General features: G+C 40.2%; 1 protein-coding gene and 1 long non-coding RNA gene across 7 annotated transcripts in view; one reads left to right on the forward strand and one right to left on the reverse strand.

The window, feature by feature from the left end:
• The window catches only part of EHHADH (enoyl-CoA hydratase and 3-hydroxyacyl CoA dehydrogenase), a 50,071-nt gene extending 46,009 nt beyond the window's left edge, over positions 1-4,062 (reverse strand). The window contains exon 1 of one of the 6 annotated variants that reach the window (XM_082697957.1): positions 3,746-4,062. Coding sequence is in view for 1 of the 6 variants with exons in the window: in XM_082697953.1 (XP_082554079.1) it covers positions 3,891-3,964 (74 nt within the window). In the remaining 5 variants the exon portion in view is untranslated. Of the gene's footprint in view, positions 1-3,556 lie in introns of all 6 variants that reach the window. The other 5 variants (XM_082697953.1, XM_082697954.1, XM_082697955.1 and 2 more) reach the window with 5 other exon arrangements.
• An 11,487-nt stretch (positions 4,063-15,549) lies between these two features.
• Positions 15,550-24,731, forward strand: LOC309845546. Its single transcript, XR_014301338.1, has 3 exons — positions 15,550-15,652; positions 17,519-17,645; positions 23,629-24,731. It is a non-coding gene; the product is annotated as an uncharacterized lncRNA (long non-coding RNA).
• The last annotated feature ends 585 nt before the right edge of the window (positions 24,732-25,316 follow it).

Raw genomic sequence — 25,316 nt, forward strand, 5'->3', positions numbered from 1 at the left:
AGAGCAAGAAATAAACAGACGGGGTCCCTGATGACTGTGGAGCAGTCATACCATTCTAAGACACTGCTGTGAAAGAAATCAACCTTTTCTTGTTTAATCCACTACTCTTTTGAGTTGTCTGTCTCTGAGAGCTGAAACCAATACTAACTAATTTAAGAGGCAAAGGCAAAGTCTGGAAAAGAAAAGGCATGTAGCAGACTGTTACATTTCCTTAATGAGGGAGTCATCTACAGAAGAGAGTCAAGGTTAAATGAGTCTGCTGAAGGAAAAGAGAGCTGAAGATAAATCCTCTGGATACACCCTCATTGAAGAAGTGGGAGAGGCTCAGCAGAGTGATTTAGTACCAAGGGAGCAAAGATCAAGAGAGGAGAATTTGCCAAGAAGTAGAGGATCAATGAGTGTTAAGGGTTGGGGAAGGAGGAGAACCTGGGAAATGTGATGAGGAATTGCTTAAAGGAAAAATGACAGAACCAGAGTCCAATTTTTCACTGGAATTCTAAGCATTCTGGGTAAAATATCTATTCTAGTATATATAGGATGAAAAAGAAAAAAAAACAATTTTTTTTAAAAAACCCAACAAATTGCTAGAAAAGCCAAATTGCTCAGATCAACAACTATGAGTTAAAATATCAGGAAATAAAGGAGATACTGGTATATATTAACTCCTTTTTGCCTAGTTACTTTTCATCATTTAACCTAGATGACACCAGACAAAACCTCTTGGCTTTGACTGGTTAATTAGAAACCAAATCTACCAGGAGTACCTGGGCTCTGTTGGTTAAACACCACTCTTGATCTCAGCTCAGGTCATGATCTCAGGGTCATGGGACTGAGACCCCCACACGATCCCCCCCCCCCCCACCACATCCAGCCCCATATGGAGTCCGGAGCTGCTTTGGTGCTCAGCAGGGAGTCTGCTTGAGATACTCTCTCTCTCTCTCTCTTTCCCTCTGTCCCTCCCCCTATGCTCACTCACTCTCTCTCCCCCTCTCTCCCTAAAATAAATAAATAAATCTTAAAAGACAGAGGAGGAGGTGAAAAAGAAGGAGGAGGAGGAAGAGGGGGAGGTAAGGAAGGACAGACGGAAGGAAGGAAGAAAGGAAGAAACCAAATCTGCTAATGAGATTTGGACCCAACCAGAACACTCAGAAGTTCAAAAGGCAAATATTTCCTCTGGGTAAATAATGCTTGCAAAAGTAGCCAAAATCAGTGCCACTGAGGACAAGAGTCTAGCTTCCCCCCTTTCAACCAAACTCTACTCTTTTACCTCTTACGGTCTCGCTAATTTTGCAAAAATCAAACACAGGGAAATGAAAATGGCTGTAAACAGGTACAACTTTACCAGATTCAATCTGACAAAGGGACCACAGCCTTGCAGCAATGAGTTTACATGGGTTAAGAAATAATTTTCTCTGGCGCCTGGACAGCTCAGTTAGTTAAGCCATTGCCTTCGGCTCAGGTCTTGATCCTGGAGTCCTGGGATGGAGTCCTGGAATTAAGTCCTGAATCCGGATCCCAGCTCCACAGGGAGTCTTCTTTTCCCTCTGACCTTCTTCCCTCTCATGCTCTCTCTCTCTCTCTTAAATAAAATAAATAAAATATTTTTTTTAAAAGAACTTCTTAAAAAAGCAAGACAAAAGAAATTATTCTCTCCCTTTAATATTGTCCAAGAGTAGAGAAATTTGAGTCTAGAGTAAAGATAACATTTTCATGGGTGCTGAGCAAAGCTCTTAACTTCTGTGGCTTTAGGAGGTCTTTCATGTGACAGTTTTTTTAAATCCAAAGGTCATCATATTAAGTTTGTAGCTTGTGACCAGCATTTTTTAAATCAAAAAAATAGAAGAGAAAAATAGAATATGACAAATGATACACCATGTAAGGATAAGGGTTCTGTTTTGGGAGGTTCGGAGCGGGGACTGTTTGTTTGTTTGTTTCTGCCCAGTACAGAGCTTGAAATCACAACCTGCTCCCCCAGATTAAGACCTGGGCTGAAATCAAGAGGCAGACACCTAACAGACTTCAGCCACCCAGGCGCCCCATAAGGGTAAGTTTTGTTTGTCCTACACTTCAGGATCTTCAGCATAGGTAAATTTCACCACAACCTCAGGAGGTAGATACAAACTTTTCTCTTGCAGGGTGGGGGTGGGGGGTGGAGAAGGGGCAGGCTAAATACGAGAAATGTTTAAAATTGCTATGAGAAAATAAATAAATAAATAAAATTGCTATGCGAAAATACTTCTAGTTATGGGTATAAGACTGTGAAACTTTTCCCCCAAGTTCGTGATGGGCATGGTTTGCCATTATAAGCAGAGGCTGACGCAGAGTCCTAATGTCTACTACCTCTAACTAAAACACAGACAAGTCCAAAATGGATATGTAGTCATATCACTTATATTTTTCTTCATCAAAACCGAAATAACAGATATTTTGCTTTTTTTTTCTGAGAATGGCAAGAAACTGGAGATATTCTTGTTATGATTTTATTCCTGCACCTTTTTTTGTATTATTAAATGCAATAACTTGTATTAAAAATAAGAATTATTCTAATAATGATAAAATTGAATCTGATGACACGAAGATAAAAAATCAGTTAAAATTAGCAAGCCTCCTCATTCCAGTCTCTCTCTCTCTCCTTTTTTTCTATTAACATGTAATGTATTATTGGTCCCAGGAGTACTGGTCTGTGAATCATCAGTCTTACACAATTCACAGCCCTCACCATAGCCCACAGCCTACCCAATGTCCATAACTCAGCCACCCTATCCCTACCCCCAGCCCCAGCAGCCCTCAGTTTGTTTTGTGAGATTAAGAGTCTCTCATGGTTTGTCTCCCTCCCGATCCCATCTTGTCTCATTTTTCCCCCTCCCTTCCCCCCACCCCGCTTCTCAAATTCCTCATATCAGAGAGATCATATGATGTTTGTCTTTCTCTGATAGTCCAGTCTCTTTTTTGCTCCAGTGGTATGTCCTAAGGATATTGACCAAAGGTCTTTCTGCTTGTTTTATATATTCTTCGTAAATTATAATTTCTACTAATCCTAGTCTCTGAGAATGGGTGCCTCTTTCCTGGTCTGATGGATCATTATCCTTTTAACAAAGATTCGCAAGAACCAAATGTATATAATTAAACATTTTTTAAATAAAAACCAGAAAAACCACCAGTTTTGAAAGCACGGCTGTTTAAGTACACTGCACACATCTGTGTCAAAGTTTACCAAGGAAGGTGCTCCACGATAAAATCAAAGAAGGTAACTGCACAGTCGTTTTTTGGGAAATGCTACTTAATGCGCTTTCTCCAAACATATCTTCCAATGAAGCACCAAGGCCTTCAGTTTAGAACAGATCAGGAGAAAGAACTTTGCATTTCTCTGCCACATCACAGTTCACCTGTTCTCACTGCCTTGGCATTAATGAGGACCTTTGTTAATTTTTTCTCCCCCCCACAAATGTGAAGCCACCTTCTCATCAGCTTTTTAAATCTTTCAGTCACGCATTGGTAGGACGGCCTGGACTTGGGGCTGGGAAGTGAGGGATCAAGGTCGGGCCAGCATTGGTACCTTCGGAACAGAACTTACACTCGGGAAGTCAAAGCTGCTAACAAGCAGAAGGGCTGAGCACGAAGCTGGCACGGAGGATCCGGTCCGGGCCCAGCTCCCCCACTTAGCCGCCATCTGCCCGCCTCTAAGCCTCAGTTTCCTCACTAGGGAAACAGCATCCGAGTTCGCAGCGACGTTCACAAAGCTCACCGAAGCCCCAGGCCGCGCCGCGCGCCGCCGTTCCGTCCGTGCCAGCGCCTTTCTGCGTTCAAACCAGCCGCGGCGTGAAAGCCTCGGAGCGGGCAGGCGGCGGGGGGCTCGCCGTCCGCGGGCCGGAGGCGACCGAGCCGGTTACCTGAGGGCGTTGACCGGCGGGTTTCGGAGGCGGATCAGCGCCAGACAGTTCCGCAACCGCGTGTACTCCGCCATGTCTCCTCGCTCGCTCGCGAAAGTCGCCTCCGTCTCCCGCCGCTAGGCTATGCCGCCTTCCCCCCACCCCGCGCGGGGCCGGCCTCGCGAGGAGGGGCGGCCGCAGGGCCAATGCGAGCCGGGCGCCGCCTCCCGCCGCCAGTCGTCCCACCTGCTTCTCCTCCCGCACGACCCCAGCCGGGCTCTCGGCGGGCGCTGGTGCTCTCGTTCTCAGCGCTGGCTCCTAGCACGGCGTGGGTCAGAGAGGACGCTGGAAGAAGGGTGCGACCGTAAGCAAGTCCAAGTTTGCAACGCTGCCTTCTCTGGACAACTTCTGGGTTCGCCAAGCTGGCGGAGCTGTCCTCATCAGTTTTCATCTTCATGATCCTTCTTTTTTTTTTTAAGATTTTTTTTTTTAAATTTATTTATTTGACAGAGAGACATCACAAGTAGACAGAGAGGCAGGCAGAGAGAGAGGAGGAAGTAGGCTCCCTGCTGAGCAGAGAGCCCGATGCGGGACTCGATCCCAGGACCCTGAAATCATGACCTGAGCCGAAGGCAGCGGCTTAACCCACTGAGCCACCCAGGCGCCCCGTCATGATCCTTCTTAACAGGGATAGGTACCTGGGGTCTTGTCATCCGGGCGATAGGACACAGGCTTGCGACATGAAATACAAGCACCATGAATTTGACTTAAACCGGTATGGGTCCAACCACTTACAGAACAGTAATTTTATCTGGCTCACTATAACGGCGCAGCCTAGTGAAATGTGTGGGTATCTTGTCTGCCCTAACCTCCTTTCTTTCTTTAAAAAAAATTCCCCCAGTTTTGTTGGGATATAATTGACATGCATCACTATAAAGTCAAAGGTGTACCCCATAATGACTCATATCGATTGGAAAATGATTGCCGCAATAAGTTTAACAACCGACATCTCATATAGATAGAAAAATAGACAAAAGGGGGGTAAACCTCTTTTCTTCTTCTGCCATTCCTAAGCATCGTGATTTCTAATCATTCAACCTCGAATTGAGCAGCTATTAAAATAACCCAGACCCCCCTTCCCTCCAAAAGCATACCACCAAAATAAGGTTTTTCTAGATGCCATCAGCTCTGGTGATCCTCCCAGTCCCAGTCAGCCCTTCAGGCAGTCTGGAAGTCTCAGAGGAAAACAAAATGAAACAATAGAATGCTTTTGTTCACTGGTGTTTCACAAATCTCAGCAATGATAAGGGACTGTTTTCATATTCTTTTACCTATTGGGAATAAAAACAGATTCTAAGTCTCAAGAAAGTAGGATTGGCTTGAAGCCCTGGGAATAAGCAGCAGTTGGAAGGTACCCAACCCATCACAGACAGCCAATCTAGCAAGGACAGCCCTCATTTCTAATATCCAGCCAATCACATACAATGCAGTGCATGCCTCTCAGTGGTGGACAAAAGCCAGCTTCTACAGGTGATATCCATCTCTGATGCCTCTGAAAATTTGCCAACTTCTCAACTCCATCTTGCTCAAAAACATGATGTAAGATCAACAGTCGGCTCTGCCTGGGAGAAACTTCATGAGCAACCTAGCTTTCCTTATTCCAGGAAGTGACAGATTCAGCTTCATCTTCTTATTCCAGATACTGGTCTCTAGGGGAACAACTCACAGAGGCCTCCTAGCAACCTTGAGTGTCTCCACGAAGGCCATGTAGGCAAGACTGAATAGCTCTGAATGCCCTGAAGTTCTTCTTGGATCAAGAGTTGATAAGCATGGTGTGGAGTTGTCTCAAGGCAGGTTCTCACATCTACCTTGGAGGTGTGAGCCATAGGTCATTTCTTATCTAGTTCCCCAGTTTTAGTTGACTGCAGAACTTTCTCCCTGGTGCAAGCTGCTAACTTCTATGTGAATCTATAGAGCTGCTCGACAGTAATTTAGAGTTGGGCTCTTCACCAGGGTAAGGACAAAGGTAAGCAAGCAAGGCACCCAGTGGACAAAATGTAAGAGGGCACTCACTCTCAGTATCCTACACCTGCCCACCCCGCCCTTTTCCTCAGTAACAGAGTGACTCACTGTTCCTGTGATCTCTTATCTAGCTTTTCCTGGTTGGGGTCATCCTACGGGACCAGAGATAGGGAAGGTGACACCAAGTGAATCTTTCACTTGTCTGTGTAAATAATAAACTGTCTAAATCCATTCAGTCTCCTTACAGATCAAACCTATGGAAGTGTGGCAAGCCAATCTAGCAAGCGCCACCATGCTGCCAATGACAGACCACCTGACCATTTGATAGTCTCCTGAGCATTGCGATGAATTATTATGTTCTTGAGTTGTCTTCTCATTTGTCCCAAGAAGTGCTACTTCACAGGATGTCATTTCTCTTGGCTAGTGTACTTCGGCATCAACTGCATGTTGAATATTAGCTTTGCTTAATTATGACTCTTTCACTGTTGTGTTGCAACTAATGAAAATAGATCAGTTAATCAGAAGGGATGTGTGTGTGTGTGTTTAAGTAAATTCTTTGCCCAATGTGCGGCTCAAACTCAGGACCCTGAGATCAAGTGTTGCATTCTCTAGAAGAGGTTTTAAAATTATAAGACAAGGGGCGCTTGGGTGGCTCAGTGGGTTAAAGCCTCTGCCTTCGGCTCAGGTCATGATCCCGGGGTCCTGGGATTGAGCCCTACGTTGGGCTCTCTGCTTAGAAGGGAGCCTGCTTCCTCCTCTCTCTCTGCCTGCCTCTCTGCCTACTTGTGATCTCTGCCTATCAAATAAATTAAAAAATATATATAAGACAAATAAAAGAATGTAAATATAGAACTTTTGTGTGCTAGATCATGCAGGTATGTACTCACAATAAGAGATGTCTATCTACTTGATTTGTGTTGTAAAACTTTATTCAATAGTGGCATGAAGCCATCAGGGCTGACTTCTCTGGTAAACCAATCCGATTATTCTGGAACGATTGCTTTTCAGCTGGAGTGATAAAATCTCTCACATGTTCTTTTCCATGTGCTTCCCCCTTTCACTGTGGGACATAAATGGGCACAAGACCTCAGAGAAGGAGGGAGCCACAGATAGAAGCAGCCTGACTTCTCAAGTGATCTTGTATGACAGACTGGCCTGCTGACTAGAACCAACACGGACTGTCATAAGAGAAATAAACAAATTCCTTTGTTAAGGAATTTTAACCTGTCCTGTCTAATACAATGAAGAAATGGGCAGTGAATACACCCTTCCACAGTGAAGTTGGCTGACATTTGAGTAGAAAAGCTGCTCACATAAGTACTTGAAATAAGAGATGCGATATAGTGTCTTCACTGTGCCAATATTATTAGTAATGACAATTTCTATAATTTCAAATGGCTCGCTTAAGTGTTGAACATCGGAGATAACACACACACACACACACACACACACACACACACATGGTATTCAGTACCTTCATGATGAAGATAAGCTATCAGGATTCCTAAAGAAGTCCCAACTGTGGCAGAAAAACGACTCAGTCATGACAATTATCTTCACTGATTAAAATGTAATCAAGGAGGTATTCTTTTTTTTTTTTAGGTGTGGGTTTTTTTTTTGTTGTTGTTCTGTTTTGTTTTTTAAAGATTTTATTTATTTATTTGAGAGAGAGAGAGTAAGAGAGAGTACAAGCAGTCATAGGCAAAGAAAGAAGCAGTCTCCCAGATGAACAAGAAGCCTGATATGGGACTTGATCCAGGACACTGGGATCATGACCCAAGCTGAAGGCAGACACTTAACCAACTGAACCACCCAGGCATCCCTCAAGGAGGTATTCTTGAGCATATTTAAAGATCATGCCTGTAGGCTGCAACAAAATCTGAACTCAATGTAGCCAAAACTTAAACTGAGAGCCCATTCACTGCTATAACCCATATTTCAACCTCTCAGTTTTTCAGAGAGCGCTGCTTCTCACCTATCATCAGCTACATCATATTCATGTTTCCCTAACTCACATTTGTTTCCCTTTTCCCTACCTAGAAAGACATTTTTCCCTTTTAAGTTTCAAATGATATCTTAAAAGGATAAGGGATTTTTAAATTGAGATCTAACTCACACACAATTTATCCTTTAAAGTGAACAATCCTGTGATTTTTAGTATATTCACAAGGTATACATGATCACCACTCTCAAATTCTAGAACATTTTAATCATTCCAAGATCAACTTTGTACCCATTATGCAGATTTGCCTATTCCACATATTTTAAATAATTGGAATCATATAGTATATGGCCTTTTCACCTGGTTTCTTTCACTTAGCACAACATTTTTGTTTGTTTTAGGGAAGGAGTGGTTCCAGGTCTCTCCTCGCTTCAGGTAGTACCCTGGCTTTGTGGCAACACAACAACAGTGTTCATATGGTGTTTTCCCCATGTGGGTGTTATCTCTGCACTCCAAATTCCCCTTTTTATAAGGACACTAAATGACCCCATCTTAACCTGATCATCTGCAAAGACCCTATTTCTAAATCAGATTCCATTCACAGGTCTTGTTGGCTAGGACTTCACATCTTTTTGAGGGACATAGGTCAGCCCATAACAGCCCCATGCAGTCACTGCTGTAGATGCCCTTTTAGGGGGCAGGGCAACACAAGGTCAGCTTGAGCTCCATAAGCAACCAGGTAGTCTTGGTATTTGAAGCTACAGAAATGGCAATGACTTCCACTCTTCCAAACTATACTTTGTAGTTTGGATTAGGTCACATTTGTTTTTTTTGTTGTTGCTTATTATTTTTTTAAAGAAGGCTCCATGCTCAGCATGTTGCCCAGCATAGGACTTGAATTCACAACCCTACGATCAAGACCTGAGCCAAGATCAAGAGTCAGTTGGACACTCAACCAACCAAACCACCCAGGCACTCTGATTTTTTTTTTTCTAAAAGTAAGCAAAACTGTCCAGAATGGAGAAATATTTATCCTTAAATGACCACACAAGCTAGCTTTTTCCATAAGAATCAACCACAAGAACAAAGATTTGGACATTATCAGCCACACCCGAAGATACTAGACATGTTAGAAATTAAAATAAACAGGGGCACCTGGGTGGCTCAGTGGGTTAAGCCGCTGCCTTCGGCTCAGGTCATGATCTCAGGGTCCTGGGATCGAGTCCCACATTGGGCTCTCTGCTCAGCGGGGAGCCTGCTTCCTCCTCTCTCTCTGCCTGCCTCTCTACCTACTTGTGATCTCTCTCTGTCAAATAAATAAATAAAATCTTAAAAAAAAAAGAAATTAAAATAAACAGAAAAGATGCAGGCTCCATCTGACACTATTTTTTAGGGGAAGGGAACAAATTTCTTTAAGTTGACAGGATGCACACCAAAGTAATAAAAGGACAACATTTTGCAAAATGGGCTTTTGATGTTTCACAAGAAAAGGCTTCACACTTAAAATTGTGCAAGTTTTCTCCTTTTATTTATTTTTTCACTTGGATGTTCTGCAGAACACTGTATTCAATCCTAACACCGTATTGTGATTCAAGTGGTTTTTCCAGCTAAGTACATTAATGATAATAAACACAATAATACAAAGTCAAATAACTAACATTTCATTGTTCTCATGTTTTGCATGTATGAACACACTTAATCCTCCTTGCAGTCCATGGATAAGGCATCATTGTTTATCAGCGTTTTATGGAAGAGGCACAGGGAGCTAACTTGTCTAAAGCCACATTGCTGCTCAAAAGCGGAACCGAAGTTTTAACCCACAGTGTCTGGGTCTGGAGGTTGCATTAGCGTGTTTTTAAGATTCGTCCATGTCACATAGTATGTATCAGTGTTTCATCTCTTTTAATGGCTGAATAATAGTTCATTTATGTATATATCACTTTTTGTTTATCCAGTCATCAATTTATGGGTATTTGGGTTGTATCCATTTTTTTGCTGTTATTTAAGAAAAGATTTTATTTGAAAGAGAGAGAGAAAATGAACAGGGGGAGGGACAGAAGTAGAGGGAGAAGCAGACTGCTCAGCATGGGGCTTGACCCCAGGATCCTGAATTCATGACCTGAGCCCAAGGCAGACGGTTAATTGACTGAGCCACCCAGGCACTCCACTTTTGTGCTGTTGTGACTAATGCTGCTATGAACATTTTATGTCCAAATTTTTAGGTAAATATGATTTTAATTCTTTTTGGCATATACCTAGGAGTAGAATTGCTGGGTCATATGGTAACTATACATTAACTTTTAAAAACAAGTTTTCTTTGATCGAACCATAATTGACACAAAGTTATATTAGTTTCATGTGTACAATATAATGATTCAGCATTTCTATACATTACTCAGTGTTCATCCCAAGTGTACTTCTAATCTCTTTTATCTGGACTCCCCAACTCCCCGCCCCCATACCTCCCCTCTGGCAACCACCAGTTTGTTCTTGGTTTGTTTGTTTCTTAAATTTTAGAGGAGTGAAGTCATATGGTATGTCTTTTCCTATCTGACTTGTTTTACTTAGCATTATATTCTCTAGCTCCATCCACATAGTTGCAAATGGCAAGATCTGTTCTTTATAATGGCCCTGAAGTTGAAAAGATAAGAATTGTAGAACTGAGTGTCTAGTACAGAAATAAGTGTATATATTTTTTAAAGACTTTATTTATTTGATAGGGAGAGAGAGAAAGAGAGGGAACATGAGCAGGGGGAGGGACAAGGGTAGAGGAAGAAGCAGGCTCCCCATGAGCAGAGAGCCTGATAAGGGAGGACCCTGGAATTATGACCTGAGCCAAAGGCAGATGCTTAACCAACTTAGCCACCCAGGCACCCCAGAAATGAATGTATATATTTTTTCTCTTTTCTAGTCTGAGAATTGCCTTGGAACTATAGAATGTGTGTCTGTCTCCTCTGTGAGTGTTCAAAGTGTGTAGATGTGAGATGCATTACTACAGCCATTTTGCCACCTTGTAGGAAGCCTGGCATAAGCTGAAGCAGATGTTACTGAAAGCAGAGTAGAGAGGGGAAGAAGAATGGGCCATAAATCATATCCTGAGTTTCTGGAAAAACCAGCCCTGATGCCTGTGATAACAGTCCATTTACAGAGATCAATACATCTCCTATTGTTGAATTATGTTTTGCTGTGTTTTGTGAAAGATGCAAAGAGGTGCTGCCCAGACTACATGGAAGGACTTGCTTCACAACTCCAGAGAGTGTGGCCAGCTGGTAGCCCCCAGCTGTTAGCTTCCCTGGGGTCTGCCTTAGCTGTAGAGAGCCACCTTGTTTTAAAGTGTACCCTTCCCGAGGCAGACTGCATCCGGTAGAAAGGGCTGGCCATTTCAGCCTGACCCAGGATCGTCTCTGATGGGTACCACTCACTCTGCAGCTCTCTCCCAAGTTGGCTGAAGATTCCTTCAACCTGAGTAGCAGTACAACATTTTCCTCTGACCAATCCTGCTCCTGTCCATTCCTAATAAAAATTCTCATCTTCAAATCCATTTCTACTTCTCAAAAACGCAGTCGTGACAAGATTCCTTTCACGTCAGTCAAAAGTATCCAAACTGAGACTCCACTGGATAGTTTCAACTTGGTCCTGACTACAGGAAGAGAAAGACACTCATTACCTAATTTTAGGCTTGGTGGAAATTTTCAAGCATACACAAAAAATAGAACATCATGAAACCAAATATGCCCATCTTCAACAACATTGCTATATGTTTACCATCTTTATTACCTGGACTCTCATATTATTTTAAGTCTCAGACATTATATGATTTCATCTATAAATACTACAGTGCACTGCTGTTCGCTTTGGGATGCAAAGCAGTGCCTTTTGCATTCTCCAACGCAGTTCCTATCTGTTCTCTCATCTTTCCTTCATCATCACAGCTTTTAAGAGTAATTAAATAAAAGAAAAGGCAGTAGTAGTAAGAGATACAAGGGCCCAGAAAGAATCCTAAAATCCATTCATTCCTTCACTCATTCAACAAACATTTTAGGCCTATCATCTCCTAGAGTCTTGGCATGCACAGTTGCTACTCTTATAGGTGGTTGTTCAGATAGGTGGTGCAATGATGTCTTGGTCAGGTGAACTAACAAAAAAGAAGAGAAGAGGAAAGGAGGGAAAGGAAAAGAGAAAAGAAAAGGAGAAAGAGAGGGAGGGAGGGAAGGATGGAGGGAGAGAGAAGAAAGGAGGATGGGGGGAGAAGGAAAGAAAGAAGGAAGGGAAGGGAGGAAGAGGAAGACAAGGAGGGAGGAAAAGAAAGTATGTCATCTAGTGGTTACAGTGGGAAATATGCACTATTTTCTACTATACAGAGCAAGATAAGGTTTACTCCAGACAGGACCTTAAAGAGGAAATTGAGGCCCAGAGAAGTGAAGTGATTTGTCTAGTCACATGGCTTGTTAATAGCAGAGGTAGGCATGTAACCCAAACGTTGACTCTAAGACCTATACCAGTATCTATGTAAATTGTGATTCAGACTCTTAAAAATGTAGTTCAAATAATTTTACATATGATTAAAACATATTTTTTGCATTTATTTTTGTCAAGTTATGGTATTTTGGTGGCAAAGGGGGAAAAGTGCATTGATTGAAAAAAGTAAATAGATGGACCTATGATAATATTAACACTGAATTATTTTTCTATTAGAAGTTCTTCCTCAGAAAGCCTGGGTGGCTCAGTCAGTTAAGCATCTGCCTTCGGCTCAGGTCATGATCCCAGGGTCCTGGGATGGAGTACCATATCGGGCTCCTTGTTCAGCAGGGAGCCTGCTTCTCCCTCTGTTTGCCCCTCTCCCTGCTTGGGCTCTTTCTAATTTAAACAACCTATGTTGACTATAACTTAAGGTATTTCTTCTCATTTCCTATCCATGCTTTGATTTTCCTTACTAAAGTACTATCGAATCCTTTAAATACATATATATTCCAAAAAAAAAAAAAAAAAGAAAAGAAAAGTTCTGCCCTCATGGGACACCTGGCTGGCTCAGTCAGTAGAGCATGAGACTCTTAATCTTGGAGTTGTAAGTCTGAGCTCCATGTTGGATGTAGAGATTATTTATTTACTTATTACACTTTTCAAAAAAAATTTTTATTCCTTTAACAGAAAGAGAGCACAAGCGTGGGAAGCTGAAGGCAGAGGGAGGAGCAGGCTCCTGCTGAGCAAGGAGCCCGATGTGGGATTTGATCCCAGGACCTAAACCCAAGGCAGACACGTAACTGACTGACCCACCCAAGCACAAGGATGTAGAGATTATTTAAAAATAAAATCTTAAAAAAAAAAGTTCTGCCTCCCTCACCATTTAGAAAGTTCCTCAAAAGCTGATAATCTTATTTATCTTTGTTGTTGTTGTTTAAGACTTATTTTAGAGAGAGAGAAAGCATGGGGGGGGCAGAAAGAGAGAGAGTGTCTCAAGCAGATTGCCTACTGTGCATGAAGCCTGAAGCAGGGCTTAATCTCACGACCCGGAGATTATGACCTGAGCCAAAATCAAGAGTTGGATGCTCAACCAACTGAGCCACCCAGGCTCTTATTCATCTCTGTATATCCAGTGCCTGGCATGGTGTCTCTCCTAAATGAACAAAGGAGTGAATGGAATCAGGAGGTTGATATTCTAGAACCAATCAGTTCTAGATTCTAGTCAGAACTAATCATTGTAGACTCTAGTCAGTTCTCTACTAACTGCCACTGGCTAACTTTGTGACTTTCAGCAGATTATTTAATTCTTATTGTCCATAGATTCATGGGTATTAAGGAGGGCACGTATTGCATGGAGCACTGGGTGTGGTATATAAACAACAAATCTTGAAACACTGAAAAAATAAAATTAAATTACAGAAAAAAGTCATCTTTTTAAATTCTAGAGTTGGAAGAAAACTTAAATTTCATCCATCCCAACTACATTATTCTATAGGGTCTATAGAATTACCTGATTATTTGGAACACAGACTTATTACCAATATTTGAATAATACCCACGCTAATACCCATGCTAGCTTTATCATATTCCTAGAACAAAGACTGAGTATTTAAGAAAAATTGCTTGCAATACATTAGTCTAAATAGGATTTTGTCATGTTGGGACGGCTGGGTGGCTCAGTCAGTTAAGCATCTGCCTTCAACTCAGGTCATGATCTCAAGGTCCTGGGATGGAGTCCCACATCTGGCTCCCTGCTTAGCAGAGAATCTTCTTCTTCCTCTGGCTCTCCCCCTACTCATGCTCTCATTTGCGGGCGCGCGCTCTCTCTCTCAAATGAATAAATAAAAATTAAAAAAAAAAAAAGATTGTGTCACCTCATTGGTGATGCACTCAAGTCTTTCTGCTTACCCTTGGTTACTGCTTGGATTTGTTACTTATTGCCTCCAGACAGCTAAAACAGAAGATAGAGATCACAGGAGCTGATACTTAGCCCCTCAGTTCTGGGTAAATCTAAGAAGTTTTCCAGAGGAGAGGGAGCTAAATCTATAGGAAATGCACTCAGCACTACCAGACTAGAATATTCAAATGATGATCAGATTCATCGGTCTGCTAGGTTTCATTGCTCCTCTCTCCTGGACTGGGATTTTCCTAGTCCTTTTCACTTGAGAGTGAAGGTCATGAAAGTGAAACTGTTTTTACCTTATTAGCACCTTGAGGCAGATTTTTGGGAATAGAAGGAGGTGATGAGCATTAAGACTCCACTTTTGGTCCTAGCCCTGGCACTAGGACTTTCAGTAAGTTGCTTCTCTGGGTTCAATTTTCCTTACTTGTAAGATCAAGACGTTGACTAAATTATTATCTCTAAAGTTCTTTATCACTTCTAACACTGTGAAGTTTTTTGTTGTAAGGATAAGGCCTCAGCTCAGTTGGTCTCCTGTTTTTCCCTGGGTTAGCTTTCTTCCTTCCATAATTTATTATCTCCATGTTTTTGAGGACAGAGCCTGGGTTTTATTCACCTTTCTTCCAGTATCTAGCACAATAACCAAGCAGGTGGGTGCCTTCAAGTAGGGTTGAAGTTGGTTCCTACACAAAATTCCATCTTTGGAGGAGCGCACACTTAAGAGGAAGGTACCAAGTACCATTAATCCCTTGATTGAAAGCTGAGGATACAACAGATAACTGGAAAACTGGTTCCAGCTTTCCTAACCACTTACCAGTTCCAACAGGAAATAAGAGAGTGCTTGTAATCCTCACTCATTGGGCGTTTCATTGTGCTGGAGCTTTCTGTGTTATCTCAAGCAACACACATACCAACGCTCTGTTCTAGGTACTAGTATCATCTCTGTTTCACAAAGAAACGGGCACAGAAAGGTTAAGTAACTTGCCAAGGTAACACCCGTACAGGTGAGAAGCAGCGTTCGAAACTAGACAGCACAACCTCAGAGCCCGCACTCCAGAGCACTCCACTGAGCAGAAAAATCGGAAAAAATCACAAGAACATTCTTGGGTTCGAGGCATGGAGGGAGCAGAGGGTAGTGACTGCAGAAGCCGGCACACCAGTCTGAAAAGCAAAAGATGAACTTCGAGAGGTACTACGTAGCCATTAAGGAAGGCAGGGGTAAAAGAACCCTATAAACAAAAGCTGGAGCACGCCTGGATACCCGGTGAACCGAGGAGGCCGCCGGAAGTGACGTCACCGAGGGCGGGACGGTAAGCGGGACTACGGAGCCCTGTGGAATTTCGGCCGGAGGTGATGCACAGGAAGTTACGCCCTGGAGGCGGTACCAGGTAATGGAGGGCGTCGCGATGGGCGGGGCGTCGCGTCTGTGGTCATCCTGGAACCTCCGATCCCGGGCAGGTAACGTGCTGGTTAAACTTGGACGGGTTGGTGTTGGTGGCTCAGGTAGTTCGGGCAGGGAGAGATGGATCTCGCCTTAGGCTGGAGAAGAGTCTTCTTGGCGTGGGACTCTCTGGGGAAGGTGGGGTACAGGGAACTTTGGGAACGGGGTCGTGAGGACCAAGGCCGTCGAGGAGGTACCGGGTTGAGACTTCCGGGAGTCGGTCATGGCTGGAGTTGGTGGGCTCCTGAGCCTTGGCGCTCTGGGGTGAAAGGTGGAGCCTGGGCGTTGAGATGAGCGGACCTCGAGTTCATTTTTTACCTGCCCCGACCCCCGCGGCTCTGTTCCGCTAATAGGGGACAGGTACTTCATCTCTTAATCCAGGACGGTGCCTTACCACTATTAGGCATTCTTTACATGTTGTTGAATGAATGAGTTATTCAATATGAACGCACGAGCCAGATTCTCGATCAGCAGGGGGAACTTCTCCCGAACTTCAGGATCTCTACCTGAGTGTAGAAGTGACTTCAACTTAGGAGGGTGCTGGGGGAGTAGAGATTGAAAACACTGTTGTTGTTTTGTGAGATTATTGAAATTTATAAATTTGTTTTTATTATTTTTGATGGTGGGGGTAGAGGATAAAGCGATTAATTGAGTTTCTTTCAGATTCCTTTACTTTTCTGGGAGGAACTTCCAGGTAATAATGGGGGGAGGAATGATAAGCTACAGTTGTAGCACTGAGCTTCTAATTAGTGATCGAAGTGTTTCCTTTTCAGCAATATGAACTTGCTTTCTATTTTCTTCATGTTTTCTTTCTTGTATTGTCGTGCTTCTTGCATTTGAGAAATAAATGATTTCTTAACAAAGACGAAATTAATTTATAAAAATCCAGTCAGAGGTTTCACCTGGTGTGTTCAGATAGCATAAACTACTTACACAGACATGTAGGAGGCCTGCAAAAGAATGAATCCCTGAAGATTAAATTGTCTTTTTGTAAAATATTTGTTTAGATGTCTTAGATGAAGAGTGGCCATAGAACTAACGAACAAGTGCTGTAACCGATTGGTTTTGATTGTCAAGTGGAAAAAAGTGCAGAGGACAGACTATCAAGCTGTGTAATGGGATCTGGGCATGAATCATTATCTGGATGCAGTGATTTTGTGTATGGGCTTTGTGCTATCTAATGAGATAGTAGCTCCTAAGAGGTTCTAGAATCTTTTATAGACTGGATGTAATAGAGTAGAAAAACCTGAATTTATGCTTTTGTTTGTTGTTACAAAGAAGAAACTAGTAAGCATTTTTAGATTTAATAATCCAGGGGTCATCTGGCTGCCTCATTCTGTGGAGCATTTGACTCCTGATCTTGGGGTTGTGGGTTCAAGCCCCACCTGAGGTGTAGATATTGCTTAAAAAATAAAATCTTTAAAGAAGAAAAATCCAAGAGGTTTTTAAAAATAGTCTGAAAAAAACCAAGAAGTAGACATGTAAATACATTATTGTAGTCATTTAAATTTGAAAAGTTTGCTTGCCTTTAAAATTCGTTTTCCCCCGTCTCTGGAAAGTGTTGTTATCCAAATCATTCCCATCTTTACAAGCTCTTACTGTGGTGCCACGTTTAGAATGCATAGAAATAGAGTACAATGCAGTGTTTCGAGATTGTCTAGATTTTGTTAATAGTAATGTTTTACTTAAAAATAAAGTATAATTTTGCTACCTCATTCTGCTGTTCAATGTCATCTCCACCAATTTTGTGTATCTAAATGTCTATATCCATAATAATAACTATAATTAATAATATATATTATAATAATAACTATAATTATAGTTCATAATTAGTATCTAAATGGTAACTTAGGTATGTGCATTGACATTCTTGAGGTTTTCAGTTTTGCAGAACACTGATATCTATGGACTCTAATATGGACTTCATTTAAAGAAATCTACGGACCATTAATGGACAAAAACATGAATCAATTTATGTTGTGGCATTCAAATCGTAGCACTTTGGGAAAGGTAAGTTGTTGACTCTGTTTTATGTTAGGTGAGAAATAGAACAGCCTTGGATTGGTCTAGGAAATGTGGGGATTGTAATTGAAAAATACAGAACAAGTCTTCAAATTATGTTTTAATCTGGATCTTCCAAAGAGAGGTTTGTTCTGTATATATGAGGTAGTTATTACTGTTTCCTTGTAAGATTGGTCAGAAATTAAAGAGATTGGGAAGTTATATTACTCTTGGACTATTACTGCTCTGTTCTTTCTTTTTTGGGGGATCTCTCCTTTCAACATGTTAGAACCTGGTAGAATATATCAGCCTGTGGATACCCTGTAGGAATGGGGCTTCAGATACTCATTTAAATCACCTCACATCTGAGTTTGGCTGTGATAATATATGTACCAAATCTTGTGGCCGATTTTACTTTATATGTTAGGTTAAAGCAAGGAAAAAAGTTTAAAAAATGTCTTCTTTCTTTTTTTATGCTACTTTATTTATGCTATTTTCCTTTCTTTTCTTTACAACATCACTTACGGGATTCATTCTACAGGTCTTTTATCTTTCTGTCCCGGGGGCTAAATTTTCTTTCTTTCCCATTTTACCTTAGGAGTTTGTTAGCTTTCAGTCTTTAACTTATAACTTTGTGATAATGTTTGGCACCTCTTAATCACTAAGTATTATATTTGTAGATTTTTCCAGTCTCCTTTATAGAGACACTGGCTTCTTGTTTAGAATTTGCTCGATTCCAAAACCAGTTAGTACTTCTAGGAATTCGTCTCTTCGATATATTTGCGCCTGCACACAAAAATTTGTATATAAAGATAGCATTACTATATTATTTTAAATTAAGAAGCAGACAAACTAGGGGTAACCTAAATATCCCTCACCAGAGATCTGATTAAATATATGCCTTCTTGCAATGTAGTACTTTACAACTCTTAGAAAGAACGAAGCTAATCCATAGACAGAGGTATGGCAAAATCTGATATATTGTTAACTGAGAAAAACAATATAGAACTCTTTGTATAGTATGTTTTCATAAGCATATGTTTATATATAAACGTGCAAAATTTCTTCAGAATTTGTATGAGGAACTATAGACAGGTACTCCTGGTGAATGAGATTATAAGTCTATGGTAAGAAGATGACTCCTATTTTTTCTGTGTACTCTTTCTGGTGGGCTGAATTTTTAACCATGAACATGTTTTTATAACACTAGGGAACAAACAAATGATAAGGCTTGAGGTTAATTTGAGAACTGTGGAGCCCACAGCTATTCTTTATGACTTTTGTCCTTATAACTATTTATACTGTTCAGAGGGAATGGGGTTGTATGAGTGAGTGAAGTTTTTGCCAGATCGGAATGGAAGATTTGGTGACATTGTAATAGGTTTTTGGATTATATTCTTATGAATAAACTAAGTGCTTAGTGCTGCTGAATTTAATACTCATATGCAATCATAGCATGTTACTGACCTCCCTAGGTAATATGGATATTGTCTTTGCAGGCTAGGTTTCTGTTGTGTTGGCATGGTTCTGAGCTCCTCAGTATTACTGAATGTGATGAACTTTGTTTTATTTGAATTGCTGTTGAGGGACTCTACTCTTTAGATAAGTCTTAGTTATTATTTCACTTTGTTCTTGATGTTTAGTGTTGGCTTAAAACATTTCAAAGAATGGCTTATTCTCTCTGTTAGCAAAATCAGTAAACCAGAAAGATCCTTTAGATATGTATGGCTAATCTCATTCTGTATTGAGAATAATGCTTTGAAGTGGCTGATTATTTGCCATGGGACTCTGCAAAAATTTCTTGTGACTTTTACTTCTCTAGCCATCTTTATCTTTCCACACTTTCCTTTTGGGAAATTTGGAAAAATAGTAATAGGTGAATATAAGAAATTTAAAGATACAGTAATCTTTGTTCATTAGTAATGGGATTTTATTTGAAACTTGCTTGAGAATAAGTTTTATAAGATACATACCTTTATGATACTGAGTAATGATTAATAGAATAGAACCGATTATAGTATGTCTGGTAATACAATAGAAAGGAGCACATTGACATAAAAGTTACATAGAATTGGGGAAGATACATGTAGATGTGTGTGTGTGTCTATGCATATAAATATGTATTTATAAAATGTGTGTGTGTGTATATATATTCTTTTACATATAATATATGTAAAATTTTCTGGAAAACCAAAAGTTCCATATAGGAAGATACCCAGTTAGCACAGAAAGAAAAAAAAAAGTCAGAATTTTAAGACCTTAGAGCTGGGCCTATCAAGGGCTAATTTATGATTATGAGAGCAGCTTAAAGAATTGTGGACGTTTTAAGATCATTTACAGGTTCAAGTGATAGGAAGGTAGATAGAAGACAGAGAAAATTAAAATCTAGCAAATATATAAGATTATGATTGAGGGTATCCTTTAAGATTCTGGTTAGTGTTATTATTTTGGGGAGGAGAAAAAAAAGGGAACTCAAAAATATATTCCTGTTCAGTTTGAATTTGAACTAGGACCACAAGTTTTTCCTAGCTTTCCAATTGTGTATGACCAAGATGGATAAACTAGATCCATTAACTTATACAACATTATTCTATAAAAACTGATTTGATCATTAGATATACTTCGAAGAATAAGAGAACTATTTTTAACCAGTTTTGTGATTCTGTAAAAGGATCACTGTGATGATCAAGACTGAGGGGACTGGGACTATTTTGTTGAGAAGATAGAAGACTTTGGAAGAGTTGGAAAAGCTGTAGGAAGCACACTTGTTGTCTGTTAGTTGAGGCCAAATGAGAGAAGGTATAGAACCAGTGAGCAGGGGAGCCTCTGTGTCCAGAGGCAGTGAACTTTGGGTCATTAGGGCTGCTAAAGCAGAGTTGGAACATCAGGAATGTTGTAGAGGGAATTTCTTATTGTATGGGAGATGGTACTAGATTACTGTAAAGGTTCCTTTCAAATCCTAAAATTTTTTTATACTGCAGTGAAGTATTTATTACATTATGGGTACACATTCTGTTATCAGTGTATTTAAATACTGATCCCTAACTTATCCACTCATCATTTATCCACCAATCTCAACTTACCTGTAACCAGGAAGTAAATTTTAAAAATTACCTGAGCTCCCAAATTAAAAGACACAAAACCCATATGCTTTCTTTTAGGTCCTTACTTAGTTTATTGACTCTTTGAAAAGATTTTTTTTTTTTTTTTTAAGATTTTATTCATTTGACAGAGAGAAAGAGAGCACAGGTAGGGAGAGCAAGAGGCAGAGGAGAGGGAGAGGCAGGTTCCTTGCCGAGCAGGGAGCCGGATGCAGGGCTCGATCCCAGGACCCTGGGATCATGACCTGAGCCAAAGATAGACGTTTCACCAACTGAGCCACCTAGGCGCCCCTCTAATAGGCTTAATTAACTGGTATCTAACTCCATAGTATACTAGAAGTAGCAGATTATAAGTAGACTGAGTTCTTTTTTTTTTTTTTTTTTTTAAGATTTTATTTATTTATCAGACAGAGATCACAAGTAGGCAGAGAGGCCGGTAGAAAGAGAGAGAGGAGGAAGCAGGCTCTCCGCAGAGCGGACAGCCCGATGCGGGGCTCGATCCCAGGACCCTGGGATCATGACCTGAGCCGAAGGCAGAGGCTTTAACCCACTGAGCCACCCAGGCGCCCCAAAGTAGACTGAGTTCTAATGTAAGTTTAATATATATTAATGCTAGTAATGGTTTTGGCATGCTTAAGCAACCTTTTTTTTTTATTATTATAAGTGATTCATGTCCATGATAAAAATTAGAATATAGAAATATATTTTGGGGTGATGTGTGTGTATATATATGATATATATATATATATATATCATATATGTATGATATATATATATATATAATATATGTATGATATATGTATGATATAATATATATATATCTCACCAGAAGAGAATTAAAGTTACCTATATTTCCTTACCACTATTAATATTTTAGTGGCGTGCTTTATTTTTAACTTCTTGACATTCCTGCAGGATATTACTTCTGAGTGGTGACTGCTGAAACTGATTCTACATTACTCATGTTTGGAAACTTAAATTAGTCACTATACTTTCTTTTTTTTTTTTAAAGATTTTATTTATTTATTTGACAGACAGAGATCACAAGTAGGCAGAGAGGCAGGCAGAGAGAGAGAGGAGGAAGCAGGCTCCCTGCTGAGCAGAGAGCCCGATGTGGGGCTTGATCCCAGGACTCTGGGATCATGACCTGAGCCGAAGGCAGAGGCTTTAACCCACTCCACTGAGCCACCCAGGCGTCCCAGTCACTATACTTTCTGATCAGAATATCAGAAAGTGAAAGATTATGACATGGCACAGCATTGACTTGAAAAAAACCTTAGTCCTGGTCAATTTTGTTGCATTGAAACCAGTTTTATAGATTAGTGGGCATAGGTTGATATTCTGGAGCCAAAGGAGTTTGAATCCTAATTCCACTATTTACTAGCCATGTAAACTACCAGAATTTCTTACTTTCTGTGTGCCTCAGTTTCTTCATTTATAAATTGAGGATAATGATAATATCAAAATCACAGGATTGTTATGAGGATTATTAATTAATCTATGTAAAATGCTTAGAGCTGTGCCTACCACAAAGTTTAGACTCAGTATATGTTACTTGCTATTGTATTATTTTTAATTTTTTTAAGGATTTATTTATATTATTTTTTTAAAGGAAAAATTTTTTAAAAAGATTTTATTTATTTATTTGACAGACTGAGAGAGATCACAAGTAGGCAGAGAGGCAGGCAGAGAGAGAGGGAGAAGCAGGCTCCCCGCTGAGCAGAGAGCCTGATTCGGGGCTGGGTCCCAGGACCCTGGGATCATGATCTGAGCCAAAGGCAGAGGCTTTAACCCACTGAGCCACCCAGGTGCCCCTAAGATTTATTTATTTTAGAGAGCGAGGTAGTGCACATGGGGAAAGGGGCAGAGGGAGAGATCACCAAGCAGACTTCCTGATGAACGTGGAGCCCAATGTGGGGCTCAATTTCACGACCCATGAAGTCATGACCTTGAGCCTAAATCAAGAGTTAGTTGGTTGCCCAAATGACTGAGTCCCCTAAGCACCCCATTATTATTAATTTTTAAAAACTTAAGGTTTTCTTGAAAAAAGGCAGGCTTATAGGCATACATAAAATAAAAAGAAACAAGTCAGAATGAGCACAAAAGTAGGCAGTGAGATTTAGTATATTTATTTCATAAAAATGTAAAGTGGGGGTGCCTGGGTGGCTCAGTGGGTTAAAGCCTCTGCCTTTGGCTCAGGTCATGGTGCCACCATCCTGGGATTGAGCCCCGCATCGGGCTCTCTGCTCTGCGGAGAGCCTGCTTCCTCCTCTCTCTGCCTGCCTCCCTGCCTGTTTATGATCTCTCTCTCTGTCAAATAAATAAATAAAATCTTAAAAAAAAAAAAAAACTGTAAAGTGGTCTGAATTTTTCCATCATAAGTCTTTGTTGAATTTTCTCCCGTGTTAAATATTTTCAGACCATAATATTCCTATTTCAGTTTCTTTCTCTACCCCACAAAATCAACTTTATTTTATGCTTTCTCTTCCAACAAATATTTGGCCATGCTTTCAAAGTTCAAAAGCCCTCTAAGACAACCAAATATCGTGGATAGTGATCAGAGAGATTCTGGATATTATCATTAAATCAGTTTCTCTGATTACAGCCTAGGTGGTTCTGTAAGAAGTTTGAATTCTGCAGTTTAAAGCAAATATTAATCAAAAAGATAAGCCAGTAAACGTACTAAGCTATTCTGTACACTCTGTCTTTTAAAATCTTTGTTTCCTTTTCTTTTTCTTATTTCATTTTGGTTTTCTCTTTCTGTTCTTTCAGCATGGTATCTGGTAGTCTGATTAATTATTGGCCAAAGAGTTAAAGCTTTTCAAAACCTTTAAAAAATTTTATTAGACTTGCTGGTAGAATTTTTTTGTATGTTTTGTTTTGTTTTAAAGCATCAAGTACAAGCTTTTGAAGACCCTGGGGCCTACCATCATTATGCATTCAAGATTTGAGTTTGAATAACTTCATCAAGACTTAGATCCTCTTCAAAAGCCTCAAGTCTCATCTGCATTAAAGCTCTCCATTGAACCCTCTCACAAAAGTAAAAGCTTACAGGGACTAAAATCCACTAAAACATTCCATTTTATATCCTTTCTTCTGATTTCTCTTCAATTCCCTTGGCCTTTAGGGCCTTTCATATTGTTTAAGATCCTTTAGATCAGAGCCAAGGAATAAGTGCATTCCAAAAGAATATATGTCCTGTGGCCATAAGTTTTCATTGGTAGAGAAGTGTAAACTTGATATGATAAGTTTACAGTCAGGTCTTTTGTTGTAGCCTATAAAAACTTGAATCAACAGTAAGAAATGAGAATGAAGTAGTAAAAATATCTGAGGTCAGATTATACCATCAGTGGTTTAGAGAAAAGAGCCCTCTACCTAAAAGTTAGTGGTTCTTATTGTCTGCCTGAGAAGGTCACATAACTTCTCTGCACCTTAATTTCATCTGTAAAGTAAATCTGATATTATTTCCCCTGCCTACCTCACAGGGTTGTTGTGAGGGTCAAATGAAACAATATATATAAAAAGGACATTTATTTAAAATGTGCGGTTTAGACACAGAGTCCTGTTATAAGTCATTCCCTCTGCTCTCAGGTGTGGGAAGGTAGATGATTTAAGCACACTGAGCGAGCACCTTGTCTAGGCTGGATACATGGAAACAAGGCTGTGTTAATTTTTGTTTTTTCTGAGTATACAGAGTATTTTTGTGGGCTAATTCTAAGAAGGATGAAGACTATACATTTCCCTAAAAATTTAAGTTGGCATTTATACTGCTCTAGAGCAATTATATGCTGTAATTGTGTTCATGGCTTGCAACCTTTGTTTACTAAGTTGTGACCAGCATTTTTTTTTAAATGAAGAAGTGTAGAGCAGAACATTTCATACTGCATCCCACCTGGTAAGAGTGAGTGTGTTGTAGTTATATGTATGTGTGAATGTGTGTGTGTTTGTATTTATGTACTTGGTCATTAAATAAAATGCATTTTTTTTCCTATGAGTTGCAGTTGCTGATCCAGGTGTGTTACTTTAGTACTAATGCTTTCCTATGCATCTGGGTTCTTAGGAGACTGTTTCTTTTCACTTCATACCACTACTGCTTGTGACAAAGGAATTGACAGTAAATATCAGTTTGACTTCTGGTCTCATTGGTGAGATTTTTGTAATTTCAGAGCATAGAGAAAGCCACTGGGCCTCTGAGTATTTTATTTAGTATCTAATAACCATCCACTTTGATGCCCAGACTATTAAAACATGTCAGGTTGGTTCAACCTCATAATAGTAGAAAGATTCTATCAAATGTTTTTTCTTTTAACTATTTTTTTTTTTTTTTTTTTTTTTTGCTTTTATCTCTCTTACCTCATGGGAAAAAACCCCACTCACTTGCAAGAAATCCCATTTAGTTTAGTAATGTTTGAGGACTCTGTGGAGAATGGCTATAGAGAATATAGTTAGCATGACCAGGAGTTTGATGATCTCTAGAAGAGAAAATGCCAGTTTTTCTTTCTCTGAGTAACTGAATTTATCTTTAACGATTTAAGGTAAATAAGTCACTGGTATTAACTTATTCAACTGTTTTCCCAAA

The sequence above is a fragment of the Mustela nivalis genome, assembly GCF_964662115.1.
Source record: "Mustela nivalis genome assembly, chromosome: 1".
Lineage (NCBI taxonomy): Eukaryota > Metazoa > Chordata > Mammalia > Carnivora > Mustelidae > Mustela > Mustela nivalis.